The 15,203-nt window shown below is 35.4% G+C and overlaps 1 protein-coding gene across 1 annotated transcript in view; it reads left to right on the forward strand.

Moving 5' to 3' along the window:
* LOC131040991 (uncharacterized) overlaps positions 1 to 15,203 on the forward strand; it is a 152,986-nt gene that overhangs the window by 136,691 nt on the left and 1,092 nt on the right. The window contains exons 3-5 of the mRNA XM_057973969.2: positions 2,416 to 2,606; positions 12,777 to 12,983; positions 15,120 to 15,180. Of these exons, the coding sequence (XP_057829952.2) occupies positions 2,416 to 2,606; positions 12,777 to 12,983; positions 15,120 to 15,180 (459 nt within the window). The remainder of the gene's footprint in view (positions 1 to 2,415; positions 2,607 to 12,776; positions 12,984 to 15,119; positions 15,181 to 15,203) is intronic.

Genomic DNA, 15,203 nt, shown 5'->3' on the forward strand with positions numbered 1-15,203 from the left:
TTTGAAAACCCTCAACTTGCTGTGTGGAATTACCATCTGTTCTTACATCATTTTGCATCCTTAATAATGTAAGATGATGTAAATTAGGGAAACCCACCTTGGTTTTGTAGAGCCTAAAGTGTAGAGAGAGCCTATTTCTTTGGATGAGTTCTTTGTTCATTGACCATTGACCTGACCTCCTTGATAATAAGTAGTTTACTTTTAGAGAAGATTAGACAATCAGCTGGAAATAAAAAACAAACCAACACTTTTGAAAACGGGGACATAAGGAATGAACTACAAATATTATTTTATTTCCCCAACGTGGTGCATTTGGTTTGGGGAAGAGCATAAAAGGTATTTTTGGAGCTCATTTGCATATGCGTGAGAGTTTGCATGAAGGATATACCGTGGGGGAACTTGTTGAAGACGAAATACTTAATGAAGAATAGCATCCACGGTGGTGAGAGATCTTCCTTGGCTGTTTGCTGATAGATTCATTCAGAGTCTATGCTGGTGCTTCATTGTTGTGATTCCAGTTTTGATTGGAAGGGGTATTTTTGCAAAATATTTTGATGATTCTTCAAATGAATTCAAGTTGCAAGTTGAAAATGATTTCGAGAAATTTTGGGTGGCTTTTTTAAGGTATTTTTGCACATTCCAAGCTGGCCATACATCTTCATTGAGCAGACACATAATCATCTTTGGACACCATGGTTGGAGGATTTGTTTAGGTGATTCTGATTGAAAAGTTTTCTGTTTGCCTCTCTCAAAATCTGAATTTTTTAAGGTGATCGACCTCATAGACAGGTGTGTATGTTCCCATGGGTTTGAATTGAAATTTTGAGAAGATTTTGGAGGGTTTCAATGATGTTTCTTTTCCCCAATGTGACACATATACATGGAGAAGTGTGGAAAGGAATTTGTTGCAGGTTTGGTGCTTCAAATAATTAATATTGAATTTATAGTGCTAATTGCCCCTGCACATAAGTCCTGCAATCAGCTTCAGCGGAGGGTCTGACTTGAGTTTGGGCCCTTGGTGTGATCTTTATCAGTTGGTCATGGCTATTATACTGATCTGAGCGTTCTATAAGAGTTATATCTTATGCTAGAGGAGTCTTGGTCTCTATCGCTGGATGGGAATCTTGTTTTGTCGATAAGGAGCCAATTTATCAGCTTCTGTTGACTGTTCCAAATACAAAACTTCTGCAACAGGCCTGAAATGATCCTTAATGCTGCTGATATGAGATATTTTTCTGGGTGCTTTATGATTGCTAGTTCATTGTAGTTTCATTGCATGTTGATGTTCCAAAGATGGACTATATCAGTGCACCAAAAACAATGTAATAGCAATATAAATGAATATTAAACTTCTGATCAGACTTTCCACCATTCAAGAATAACTCTCTCTGTGTTCTCAAGTTGTCTTCTATTTGGCAAATTTTCAAAAAAAAAAAAAATGAAAATCCAGGGGTGTATGTTACAAAGAGAGATCATGTGCATGCTTATCACCAAGAAATTTTTTAAACATTATCAGATGATGCTGTATTGTGGTTGTAAAATTATTAAGGATTGTGTCATTACTCATTAACCTTTTTCTCAATCTGATTTATGGTCCTTGGCATAGCTCTATCCTCCAGTAGTGCGGTTACTCATTTAATAATCTCTTTCTGTAGTGAAGTTTTGGGGCTATAACATCAGATGGCAGTTCTTTGATGATAAGTTGCATATTAATTTTAGCACTGCTAATATTTTTTATTCAACGATGAACCTTTGATTTCTTTCTTAAGTTGTCCAATTTTATTAATGTAATTTGAAGCTACCATCTCTTGAATGATCAACACTTATTTAGTTACTCACAGTCACAGTTATTATTGGCTTTTTCTAAAAGGTGTAATCAAATTAAATAACCGATGACTGTAAATAATAGCCACTTAAGGCCAAGTTTGGAGTGGAAATATCAAATCCTTTATTCCATAATTGTAAGTATCTTTGTACATAATTGTTTCATTATTTGTCCAAGGGATTGAGCTTAATTGGTTGAAGCATTGAGTTTTCATTATGAAGACCCAAGTTCAAATCCCAAGGGGACATCTAATATGGAATTCTAAGTTGCGACTCTTGGTCTTCCATTGTTGGCTTATATCGTGGTGGTGGTTTCTAAATAAATGGTTTTCTACGTTGCAACTCTTGGTCTTCCATAGGTGGTTTCTACTATGGTTTCTTGAAAGGAGCTAGCATTAATCTCTTTGTCACGCTCCCAAGAGCTTGTATTGGTCTCATGTTGATGCTCATATGAGCAAAATATTTGTAAATGACTATCAATATAAAAAATTGTTTCATTATTTATGAATGTGAAAACATAGACAATATAAGGCTTTTTTCAGATGAGATGATATCTTAATATGTACTTGAATTCTTTGTATTGCTTGCCAGGAGCATGTATTGTATGAGCAGCCTGGTATGCGGAGAAAGATATTCTTTCCCAACCGACAGAATCCAATCCTGTGTCCCGTACAGATACTTGAAGAGGAGAAGGCAATGCGTCCTTCTGATTCAAGTTGTCCATCATGCTTGTTTCTTTGCATTAAATATGGTGGCAGGACAAGGAATCTTCCTCAGAATGAGTAAGCATCGTGTCTTGAAATTTACCCTTAAGACAAAAGGATGTATTATTAGTATTGTTCTGAAATATTGACTGACAAATTCGGAGCATCTATAGTTTACTGTATCTAGGAGCTTCTGAGTTGTGTTTTTCCTTCATCTTTCATTGTAAACCTGGACTGTTACTTATCTTGATCTGTATTAGACAGACTTTTATTATTTTAAGATCGGACTATAACTTTTTCTTTGTAGTAGTCAACTATCATGTGTAATAGTCATGGATTCTTTAGGTATTTTTATAAATCTAGCAATCCGCAGAATCTTCTTTTCTGAGTTTAGTTGTAAGTAAATTTATGGAAATATTTCTTTGCTGTTGAGATTTTGTGAAATTGGCCTTAATGTTTCCTTGCTTCAATGTGCTGTGCAACTTAAGTTTCGCAAGGATAAAGTAAGATGAGAAAACTATCATTGTATTCTTGTGAATAAGTAGCAAAGAAAAATAGAATATTAAGAAACCTCTAAAAGAGGCAGGTAAATCATTTTTTTAATGTTGTTTACTTCACCTTATAATATTATATCTACATTTTGTACTAATTTGATTAGTATGTGATCAAAGTAGATTCTATTTGATTAAGTTTATTATGCCTTAAAAGTTGAGTTAGTGAAGTTTGCATAATAAAATCTTTTAATCCTTACAAATTCACCAGATTTCATGTTTGAGTCTTGTAATTATTCATGAAACCCATGCTGAAGATGAAATGCGAAAACATGTTTGAAAATAGATGTTTCTACTAAAAGATATGAAAAATTGATTTAGAAGAATGTTGTTGAATTTTGCACCGCTTAACCCTTGGTACTATTGATTTAATGATGTTTTATAATTGTCTTCCATCTTATTGAAATTCAACCACATTTGTTGTATCTTTCCAAATATATGTTGTGAAGTTCTGTTGTGGAAGTACATCTTCAAGAATGATTACAACCTTATGCTTCGTTTCTTTATCATAGTCTTGATATTCTTCATCTTTTGATTTAACCCTTTCTGACCTGAGCTAATTGATAATTGCTGAATGTTCAACACCAACTTTGTCATTGATAAAATGAGATCCATTGAAGATAGGGATGAATGAAACCTTAAGAGGAAATTCACTGTGTTCTCTATTGAGGGCTCACTCCAAAGTGCTGTTGGAATTTTGTCGAGGTTTGGTAACAACTCTTCCACATACTTTTGACCCAATAAACAAATTTGGAGCCAAACTATCTTCAAGAAGTAATAATTCGTATATAACTATGATCCTTAATTGACATCACGAAGAAATATATCAACATTTGGTAGCAAAGTTGTAATCACTAGTAAAGATGTCAACAAAGGTTGACATTCCTCATAATCAGTTTCCACAAATTGTATTGGGATTGAAGCTAAGAGCTTTTTGAATGGGTTGCCGTTGACCTCCTATTTGTTCTTGTCTAGATTTTTTGAACAACCCTCCAAATGATGAAAAAAAGTAGCTTGATTCATTATCCTCTCTAGTATATCTGTTTTTTTGTGCTTAATAAAAAGGGTTGAAACAGAATTTTTTTCTTTAGATTTTAATGTGATCTGTTTTTCTTCAGAGCATACTTGAGTAACAATAAGCTCTTCTGTAATGTCTCCAATTTCAATAAAGTGACTTAATTAAGTTAAATAATTAAGTGGTCCTAAATTTTAAATAATATCATAAGGACTTATTTAATTAATTAATTTAATTATTAAATAAAGGGACCCAAATTAATAAAATAATAAACTATTGTTGGCCTACTTGTAACCCTTCGGGAAACTTCTCGGAGCTCTTTATAAGGCCGAGTTTGGCATAGTTGTTGGATGGTGAATTTGATGTTTTCTTTGTATTTGCGAATTCTAGTTGGAGTTTTGTTTTGTTGCAATTTCAGAGATGCAAGATACTCCCTATTCTATATTTGCAGTTTCGGTGGGAGTACCTCTACACCCTATTCTGTTGGTGGTTCGAATCTGTAATGCCTTCATTTGAAGATACATTTGTAATCGAGTTCTAGATGAAATACATGTCCCAAGAGTTTTTCTGTGCACTAAACTAGTATAAATATATATATCCAAAGAGTATATTGCGTGTAACTCTGTTGCATAATTTGAGTAGTAACATTTGATGGTTGGCAAATTACACAAGGCTCAAGAAATACTTATCCTGCCGAAGGTGTAGATCCGTTGAAAGTGAAACCCACCGAAGGTGTAGTACGCCGAGAGTGTAATCCTGCCGATAGTGAAAACCTACCGAAGGTGTAGTATCGCCGAGAGTGTAATCTAGAACACTGAGATTGTAATCTTGCTGACAGTGAAAACCCGCCGAAGATGTAGTTCCGTCGAGAATGAAACCCGCCGAAGGTGTAGTTCCGTCGAGAATGAAACCTGCCGAAGGTGTAGTACGCCGAGAGTGTAATCCAGTACGTCGAGAGTGTAATCCCGCCGACAGTGAAAACCTTCCAAAGGCGTAGTTCCGTCGAGAGTGAAACCTGTCGAAGGTGTAGTACGCCGAGAGTGTAATCCAATACGTCAAGAGTAATCTTGCTAAGAGTGAAAACCTGCCGAAGGTGAAATTCGGGTACCATGCGATTGGGTACATTATAGTGGTATCAGAGCCAAAATCCTGCCAGCCTGTGGAATGCTTGGGATGACTACATAAAATGGAAGAAAGGGATGATGAAATTGTTGCCAATAAAATCACCAAGTGGTATAACAAATATCAAAAAGGAAGAATCTTTTGACATTTCAAGAATATCTAGTTCTAACAAGAAAAAGTTTACTTGTGCATGAGGAGGTTATTAGAATCTTTAATGAATACTCAAGTGAACCTGAGGAGATCAAGGCTACCGAATCCTTTGATAGGTACCATGTAAGGAAAATAAAAGAGGAGTTGGATCTTGAATATGGAACTCAATCAGAATCAAAGAAAGATGAAGACAAGTTCTCATGTTCACCCCAACGACAGGAGGATATGGACAAGCCAGAGACAACAATTGTCTCTTCAAGTGGAGAACACTTAAACTTTCATGATAACTGCAAGGATGAAGATGTTTGTATGAATTTTGTCAAGCCAATTGTGGTTGATCAAATTCATGGAGATGCGAACTCTAGCAATGATTCCTTACAGGAGCAATCTCTACAGTTGGTTGAATACGAAGTTTACCCTTTGGTTGGGCATGAGGCGTGCATGATTGTCATCTCTCCTTGTGAGTGGCATCTATATGAAGAAAGAAAATTGGATTTTGATGAATTATTCCTCAACTTCGAGTAGGGCAATGTTTATATCAGAGTGGAGTAGCGCAAGTTGATTGGGGATTTGCAGGTGGTGCTCGCAGGCATGGTGCAGCGTCAAGCTTTTAGCGGATATGGCTACCAGCATCCGCGCATGGTCTGGGATCTCAGAGCTTGTCAGATGACAGATAGTTACGGATTGCTTGAGGGCAAGCAATCTTTGGGCCGGGAGGATTGTAATGACCCCAATTTTAATAAAGTGACTTAATTAAGTGGTCCTAAATTTTAAATAATATCATAAGGACTTATAAAATTAATTAATTTAATCATTAAATAAAGGGACCGAAATTAATAAAATAATAAACTATTGTCGGCCTGCTTGTAACCCTTCGGGAAACTTCTCGAAGCTCTTTATAAGGTCGAGTTTGGCATAGTTGTTGGATGGTGAATTTGATGTTTTCTTTGTATTTGCGAATTCCAGTTGGAGTTTCATTCAGTTGCAGTTTCAAAGATGCAAGATCCCCCCTATTCTGTATTTGCAGTTTCGGTGGGAGTACCTCCTCACCCTATTCTGTTGGTGGTTCGAATTTGTAATGCCTTCATTTGAAGATACATTTATAATCGAGTTCTAGATGAAATACATGTCCCTAGAGTTTTTCTGTGCACTAAACTAATATAAATATATATATTCGAAGAGTATATTGCGTGCAACTCTGTTGCATAATTTGAGTAGTAACATTCGATGGTTGGCAAATTACACAAGGCTCAAGAAATACTTATCCTGCCGAAGGTGTAGATCCGCCGAGAGTGAAACCCACCGAAGGTGTAGTACGTCGAGAGTGTAATCCTGCTGACAGTGAAAACCTGCCGAAGGTGTAGTTCCACCTAGAGTGAAACCCGCCCAAGAGTGTAATCTAGAACACTGAGAGTGTAATCCTGCCAACAATGAAAACCTGTCGAAGGTTTAGTTCCGCCGAGAGTGAAACCCGCCGAAGGTGTAGTACGCCGATAGTGTAATCTAGAACGTCGAGAGTGTAATCTAGAACGCCGAGAATGTAATCCAATATGCCGAGAGTGTAATCCCGCTGATAGTGAAAACCTGCCGAAGGTGTAGTTCCACCGAGAGTGAAACCCGCCGAAGGTGTAGTACGTCGAGAGTGTAATCTTGTACACCGAGAGTGTAATCCTGGCGAGAGTGAAAACCTGCCAAAGGTGAAATTCGGGTACCGTGCAGTTGGGTACATTACATCTTCTTCCAACATTAATCCTTCTTTCTCAAAGAATTTGAGCAAAGTAGATCTATTGTTCTCTTTGTAATTTCTAATAATGTCATTGTGAACACATGCCAACATTCAATATATGATTATGCAAATTATCTCTTACCTTGCCAAGTTCATATTCACTATATCCCATCATAGAGTCACTGCTGAGTTCATCTAATAAATGTTGAGGATCACTCAAAGACCCTTGTGTGGTTAGAATTCATATTGGTTCATTTTATTATTTTTTGTAATTTTGGTGGTTGTGTGGTTAATAACTGAATAATTAGGGGAAATGACCTAGTAGTTGAACACCCTAAGTTCTAACTACGTGCATCTCCAAATACTATGTGGCAATTTCAAATCACTTCCATTTTTTTACAATAGCTGTCTTGGCAAGTCCCCTACTTATAACTGATGTTTCAAGTCCACATTATCAAATACGATTCCACATTAGCATGTTTTTTGTTGAGGTGTCCAAAAAGGTCCAAAAAAAGGTTAGACTAATAGTTGTGCATTAAGTCTTGATTTATTGGTGAGCTAATGTGGCATCACATGATTTGTTGCTTTTTAGATCTAAGGAATAAATTTCATTTAATTATTGCTACTCATATCGATACTAACAATTTTAAAGTCATGACTACTAGTGCTATATTTTTAAAAATATTGGGCAATAAATGATTAAATGCTATAACAAATATTAGAACATGCTTAATTACTAGGTCTAGTACCCTAAATGATTAAATACTTGAATTGTTGTAAAGTGGAAAATTAGAACACATCTGATATGAAATTATTTAAAAAAGAAAATTATTACAAAGAAATCAAGTGACTTATTGTTGCACCGAAAAAAAAAGTTAAATTAAAAGGTCACTTTATATAGGAAATTAAAAGGCTTTTTTTATGTTTATTTATTTATTTAAGGGGTGGTGAACGTTATACAATGTTTTCAAAAGTGGGCCAAAAGTGATAATTCAAGGCATGGGGAACAGCGTGGTGATTTAAAAAGTTGCTTTAAAAGTAATATTAAAAGTGACTTAGAAAACAAGGATTAAATGTAATGTCAAATTAGAAGAGTTTGAAAAGTCACTTTATTTTTTATTATTGAGGGAAAAAGTGAAATAAAATAGAAAGTATTATAGTCACAAAAAAGTGCCTATAACTGGAGTTTTTGAGAAGAGCATTTATTCTTGGTGTTTACATATTCTTGAAACCCTTGTGTGGAGGTTGAGTAGGTTCATTCAGCAGCAGTCTTAGAATAAAAATAAAAACTGAAATATCCCCCCCGATTATTTTTTTTTAAATTTCCAGAATTTGGGATATTTTCGATCTGTTTTTTTGCTTTTGCTTTTATGTCTTTTGGTATTGAATTGAAAATACAAAAACCTGAAAATAATTAATGAGAGGAAATTGCAAACTATAATTAAACACCCTTTTAACAATTCCAAACCCTTTACTGCTAAGTGCAATATTTGAATGATTAAACATACCAGGTTTGATAGATAAATTGGAGTCAATACAAAAGCTGGAAATATTCTTGATCAGCTATAGGCAATAGTCAGTATTTGTGACAAAGCTCATCCAATGCAAACCCACAATGTGGATACAACTGACAACTCCAGAATCCATGCACCAACTGGAGATCCAAAGACTGAAGGTTAAAGTTGGGACGACCAATTGGAATAAATCTATGCAATCTGATTTGGATCTGAAACCCTTCCAAAATCTGCCCTTAGCTCTTACACAGGCCCCTGTAGCTGTACATGTGGCCTCTTGGCAGGTACAGCTGGCCCTATGGATAGTATGGCTGTTTGGGAACACAAGAAATAACATAAATCTGCCTTTCTCAATCCCTTTCCAATCAGTTGATAAAAAACCTCTGAAATACTTCACCAAAATTTGCAATTAATGGCATCCATACTTTGCCTGTAAACCCTTGTAAAAAGCAGATAAATTGTCTTTTTAATGACTTCACAATCTTGCCTGGCAACCCTTTAAATAAATCTATAACCCTGCACATTATATATCAATCTATATTACCTAGCTGTAGAAAGATGCTAGAAACAATACAGAGAAAAAAAAAAGAGCTTCCTCTGAAAGATATGAACCAAAACCTGTAATTGGAAGCTCAAATGCAACCTTTGGAAATTCTCTGAATCCTCCACCAAAGTCTGTAATTGAAAACTCAAATGCAACCTCTGATTGAGGCTTCCTATAGTGATGTCCTTGGGTGATCTCTCACACCTACAGACACAAATCTATGAGAGATTTCATTCTCAAAGATTGAATGTTCAATTGGAAATGTTGAGTATCAAGAGATATTGCTAGGGATGCGTGCACTCTGAGGTGGTGCTTGATCATTATCAATCAATCCGGTCATTCCAAGTCAACATGCCCAAGTGCATTGAACTTGACTCATCCAAGGAAGATCAAGTGACATGTGGCACTACATCAAATATTTTTTTCAATGTACCTAGCCTCATTTCTCATTGGTCCGAATTCAAGGGAAGGACATTTGTCCAAAATGTTGTAATAATCTCCTTGGTCAAATAGTTAATGTAAGGCGATGGTTGTTGTAACTACCCCGATTAGGGTTTCATGGAATTATCTCGGCCATTGATTTCAAATTAAGCTAGGCCATTCATTTGTAATCAAGACCTCTACATAAGGCTGCGCCTTCTCATTTGTAAAGGTTAACAGTGTTAGGAGTAAGAAGTAGTAGTAGTAGGAGGAGATCCGGGATTGTTGCCAAGGCTATGTTGGAATAAACATATGATTTTCATTGAAGATATGGTGGATCTTTATGTGTTGTTTCCACAAGTTGCATGGTTTCTACTTCTCAAGTTTTAGATTTGTTTATATGGAGTTAATTAGTTGATGGAATATCTTATTGTTGATTAATGGTGAAGCCTATATGTTCATACAATTTGTGATTTTTTGATTGCAAATTGTAGTTCATGGTTATTCTAAACTAATATCGAAAGCTTAACTTCAATTTCTCTATGCTCATTGTTCATGGTGTTGATATGCATAAGTGACTTGAAAATCATTTGTGTACTCTTAGGAGATTGCACCATCTTTGTGTAGTTGTTTCCTCATGGTGAAGAAAAGCTTGGTATGGCTCACTAAGTCAGCAATTATTTCTTGCATCGTTAGGCATTAACTTAGATTTCCTTAACCTTTCATCTTTGTCTTTTATTTTTCAAGTTAGTTAAGTGTTCCATGTTCTGGGAAAACATAAGTCCCTTTGTGTTACCAGCAATATCACATCAATACACTGAGTCTATCCAACATAAAGTCGATTGTTCATATTGTAAACCTTGGGGTTGCCTTATTTGATCACGGAGTTTAGCATATCAGGTTTCCTTGTTCAAGAGAGGATGGAATACTTAGTATTTTATTTTGTGTTCGAAGTGTCGTAAAAAACACATCAACAGGCTGATGATTAGAGCACAAAAACACAAGCCTTAGGAAACCTTGCATAGACAATTATGATTCTTTGTGTCCACACACAAGCGATGATGACACTTGGTGATAGTGAGCAAGTCTTTGTGCCACCTTTTGTTATCATGCAAGCATCTGTAACAGTGCATGCCACCAAGCATGTACTTGCAAAGGAAACTATTCATGTGCCACCTAGTGGTCATTCATATATTCAACAATCTTGCACATGTGCCATTTGCACAACATTTAATCTACAAAATATAGAACTCAAACATCAACCATCAACAATCGTTAGTAGTTGGAAGGTAAACTAACACCAATTATGGGATATGAACCGTTTTCTAACTACTTTCTAACATCTTGTAACTATGTTATATATATATACTCATTCACTAATTTACATTGAAGATAGAATAACAGAGATTAGTCTAGGACTCTAGGCAAACCAATTTGATTTGATTATCCTTTTCTAGTCAACAGAGTTCTCATTCTCAGCTTTGGTATCTGTACCATCCATGTCGATCTATTTATTATTGCATTGAATAAAGTAGCACATTATTGGAAGAAATCTTCTGAGCATTTAACTGTTTATTGGCTAACTATGTCTTTGGTTTTTCTTTGCATAGTCCATAATCATGTCTTTTACTAAGATAGGATCATCCTCCATGCGCCTAGTATTCGGATGACTTTGGATGAAGGAGAAGCATAAGGAATTATTTACCTTTCAGATAATTTCATATTTCCCATAACTTGGACAATTGTTTAGTCTGAGAGGTCGCATGCTTCTTTTGATAGAGGTATGTACAACTTGTAGAGCATTCCCCTCATTATTGATTCTCTATTTGAGGTATCTGTTCTTGCCAGAGTAGATCAGTTGGGTTATTCATCTCAATTTAGTAGGTATGATGGATATTTTTTATCTGATCCCAATCCTAGGAAACTCACCCCATGCATAAGACCTGCAACAATCACAATTCCATCTGCAATCATGGCTACATTAAAGGACAGCAATCCAATTGAAGTTTCCAATACTTGATAACTTTTCTAATTACCCTGCAGAAGCTGTGCTGTTTGGCCATTATAAATTCACTACTATAATGATGGAACCTTTTGGAAACCGCTGGAAAAGTTAGAACATTAATGTGAAAAGGGAAACAAGATATTTTACAGGAAGGTGTTCCCCCATGGGATTAATTATTTCTAAAGTAGTTTCCAATCAAGTTTCATGCAAGTACCCAATTGAAAGCCTAGAGTGTTTTGATGTTGGGCCCTCTACTTTTCTGGACTGTTATACAAGTCTAGGCCATTGTTGGGAACTTAAACTGGTTGTTAATCCTCCACATAAAACTTTGTTGAGTACATGTGATAGAAACTTCCATCTCCTTAGATAGGGTTGTATGGTCATATAATATACTTGCATATCCTGAAGAATTGATTGAATCAGCTGCATACACCCTGTGGTGAAAACCATTGATTGCAACTGCAGATACCTTAGTGTGGAAGTCAGTGACTGTTGGAGCAGTTCAGCTTCCAAATATGATGTTTTACATTGGACCTCTTTTTAGCCCAATATACTGAGAATGATGTGCTTCCTTGCTTTGGTTCATTGAAGGTGGCAATTGAAGATATGTGAATCTTGACCATTGTTCAGTGAAGCTAGCTGATCAACCTAGAGCAGAGCATGGATTGTGCTTATCTTGATAAGTGTGGTTATTAGTTAGGTGACATGCAAACATAAAATGAGAGGACCTGGGGCCTCAAGCAATTGCTGGTATTCTGTTTTTGTTTGGTTCGGATATTCTTTAGGCCTTCATTCATAATGATGAAAAAGTATGGTGTTAGAGAGTCCCTCTTTTGTAATCCTTGAGAAGATTTAAAACAAAGCTGACAAGTAAAATTCATAGAAGCTAAACTAAATAAAGAATGTTTGATTTTGGGATATCAAAAAATTTAGAAGTAATTTCCCTCTGCATTTTCATATTTTACTAGCATCTACAAATGCATCATCATGCAATAGATTGTGGAGCTTTATAAAGGTCATCTTTTCTAACCCTCTCTGTAAGAGTAATGAACAAGTATTTTAACGGACGAAACACACAATATTTTGAGCACCAAGTTATGGATCATATAGAATTTTGAGTTGCATGGATGAAAGGACATGAATTCCTTGATCTTGTGCACTATTTCATTATTAACAATTGTGGAAATTGATGTTCTTGCAGGTATGTTAGACAACGCATGGGGAGGAATAAACTTAAATCTTTTGGGCCTTTGATATGTCAAATGGCATTACTAGTTCATATAAGAACTGGGAGCTTTTTTTTTAAGGCCTTGGGCATTACACTTCTCTTCATGGCTGGATTTCCAAATGATTTTATTCAGAAAGAAACTAAGTATCATAACTTGGATTTGCTTCAGAAGTATTACAGGTATTTAGTTTCACAAACTAGAGAAAGAGCTTTGATGTTGAGCGTAACTTACCTTAACTTCAACTGTTTTGTTGAAAGTTTCATCTATACATGAGAGAATCTTAAGAGTATTCAATTTATTTATGCTTTTCTATCAATGAACTCTTGGTGTGCAAAATATTTACTGTTCCAGAAAAAATGAATCAAAATATTCAATTTATTTATTGGAGGTAGGATTAATGTATCAGACTGAAAGCAATAGCCACATAGGGCAAATGGCTCATGAAGCTAATGTTGCTGATTAAACAAGCAGACAATAAGAAATGGCGTGACAGTTATTGATAACTAGTCTTTTGTTTGAAATATTATCTCTAGGCTTTAAAGTATTAGATTTTGTTATTTTTTGTTTTAGAAGTCGGTGGTTTTTAGGTGTTGTTTTCAGTTTATCATGCTTTTCTGTAATTTTATGTGCTGTGGAAGAGTGCTAGCAGTTTCAAAGAGCAGTCAAGACATGCAGCTGGTAATCCAGTCACCATGATTGCTGTGTATTGTATGATCTCCCATGCAGTATTATTATTTCTAATTATCTAAAACCTAAGTTGCCGGTCCCGGTTCGGATTCGGATTCTGGTTCGAGATTTGGGTTTGAAAATTCATTCAAATTTTTTTGGGGGTGGGTTTGGGTTCGCTTTGGTTTCGTCCGTACAAAAACATATAAAAATAAAAAATAGAAAATATATACATATATGCAGCAGCAAATAAGTTCATAATACACCACTGTCAAATGTCAACTATGCTAATAGACTAAGAGTAAAGTAACATAGCAAAATATACCACCATATATATTAATATTATAGTCCAAATGGCAAATAACATAGCAAAATGCCAAAATCCACCACCATATCAATGTTTCAGTTCAAAAATAATAATGTCAACATTAAAATAGGCAATAAAAAAACTTTAAAAATATTAAAAAAACGTGTTTAGTGCCCAAATTCGGCTCGGGTTCTGCTGCTGAATTTGAAATTTGCTGCAAATTCCCCAAAATTCTCCCCAGGTCCTTCTCAGTGAACCCACAAGGCAAAAACGGGACCCTGGAAGAATTTGTAGAGGATTTGTAAAGGACCAGAATTTCTGCAGAACCGAACCAGGACCCTGAGAAATTCTGGAAGAATCTGGCAACCTAGTCTAAAAGAGAAGTTCAAGGGTATTTGGTTTTGACTGTTTGTCTTAACTAATTCAGTTCAAATCTTCCTTTCCTTCCCATGCAAATAATGATTTTCCATGCATTTTTAGCAGCATAAGCAGCTTGAATCTACCAAATGTACTAAAGCAGGTTTATGCGGAATATTACCTCTTATGTCACTACTAATACCAAATAATGTAGATATATCAAGAACATACAAGGCAGTTCCACCGATTTCTATGCCAAAGTTATCAAGTACAATAACAAAGGCATATAGATACAAACAATGATGGAAAATATATGGCAATTTCAAACATGAAGTGAACTGGGAAAATAAGCTTACATCAAAAAGCAAATATTGAAGAGATAATATTTCAACTTGCCATATTACTATTTTCTGGTTTCACATACAGAATGCAACTCACGGCATATAATTTCAGATTCCAATACTTGATCAGTAAAAGTATGCTGCTCAAAAAAATCAACTTTATTGGTAAAGCTACACTTTAAGTTGGATGGTCATATGCAGATAAGCTATGGGTATGGCACGTAAGAACTGACAAGCTTTCAAAAAAGATTGGAATATATATATGGAGAGGGGGAAGGTGTATCTGATAACATGGGCTAATTATGTGGTGTATTCATGTGCTTTGTCCCAATAAATGCATCTGCAATGAAGTATAAGTATTACAATTTACTACAATATTAATATTTAAATCATTGCTCTCTATAATCAGTGACATTCTCTTTTCCTTATTAAGTTCTTGCTAATCTTTTTTGGTAACCAAGCATGCTATTTACTTGTGTTGATGCATTCACAATCATGCATGTTAATATCAAGGGCTTCAGCAAATACAAATTTAGTTGTATGAGTGAATCTAAATTATAAATAGTGCTTCTGTCGATGTTTTGCATGATATACGTATTACCTTTCAATGCTAGGTAGATTCACCATATTGTGCTAAATCACAGGTCAGATGAAGATACGGAAGGGGAGGAACTGTTTCATACATACCCAATATTATATGCAACAGTAAGAAAACACTTTTTTTGTAC

The sequence above is a fragment of the Cryptomeria japonica genome, chromosome 4 (genome assembly GCF_030272615.1).
Source record: "Cryptomeria japonica chromosome 4, Sugi_1.0, whole genome shotgun sequence".
NCBI lineage: Eukaryota > Viridiplantae > Streptophyta > Pinopsida > Cupressales > Cupressaceae > Cryptomeria > Cryptomeria japonica.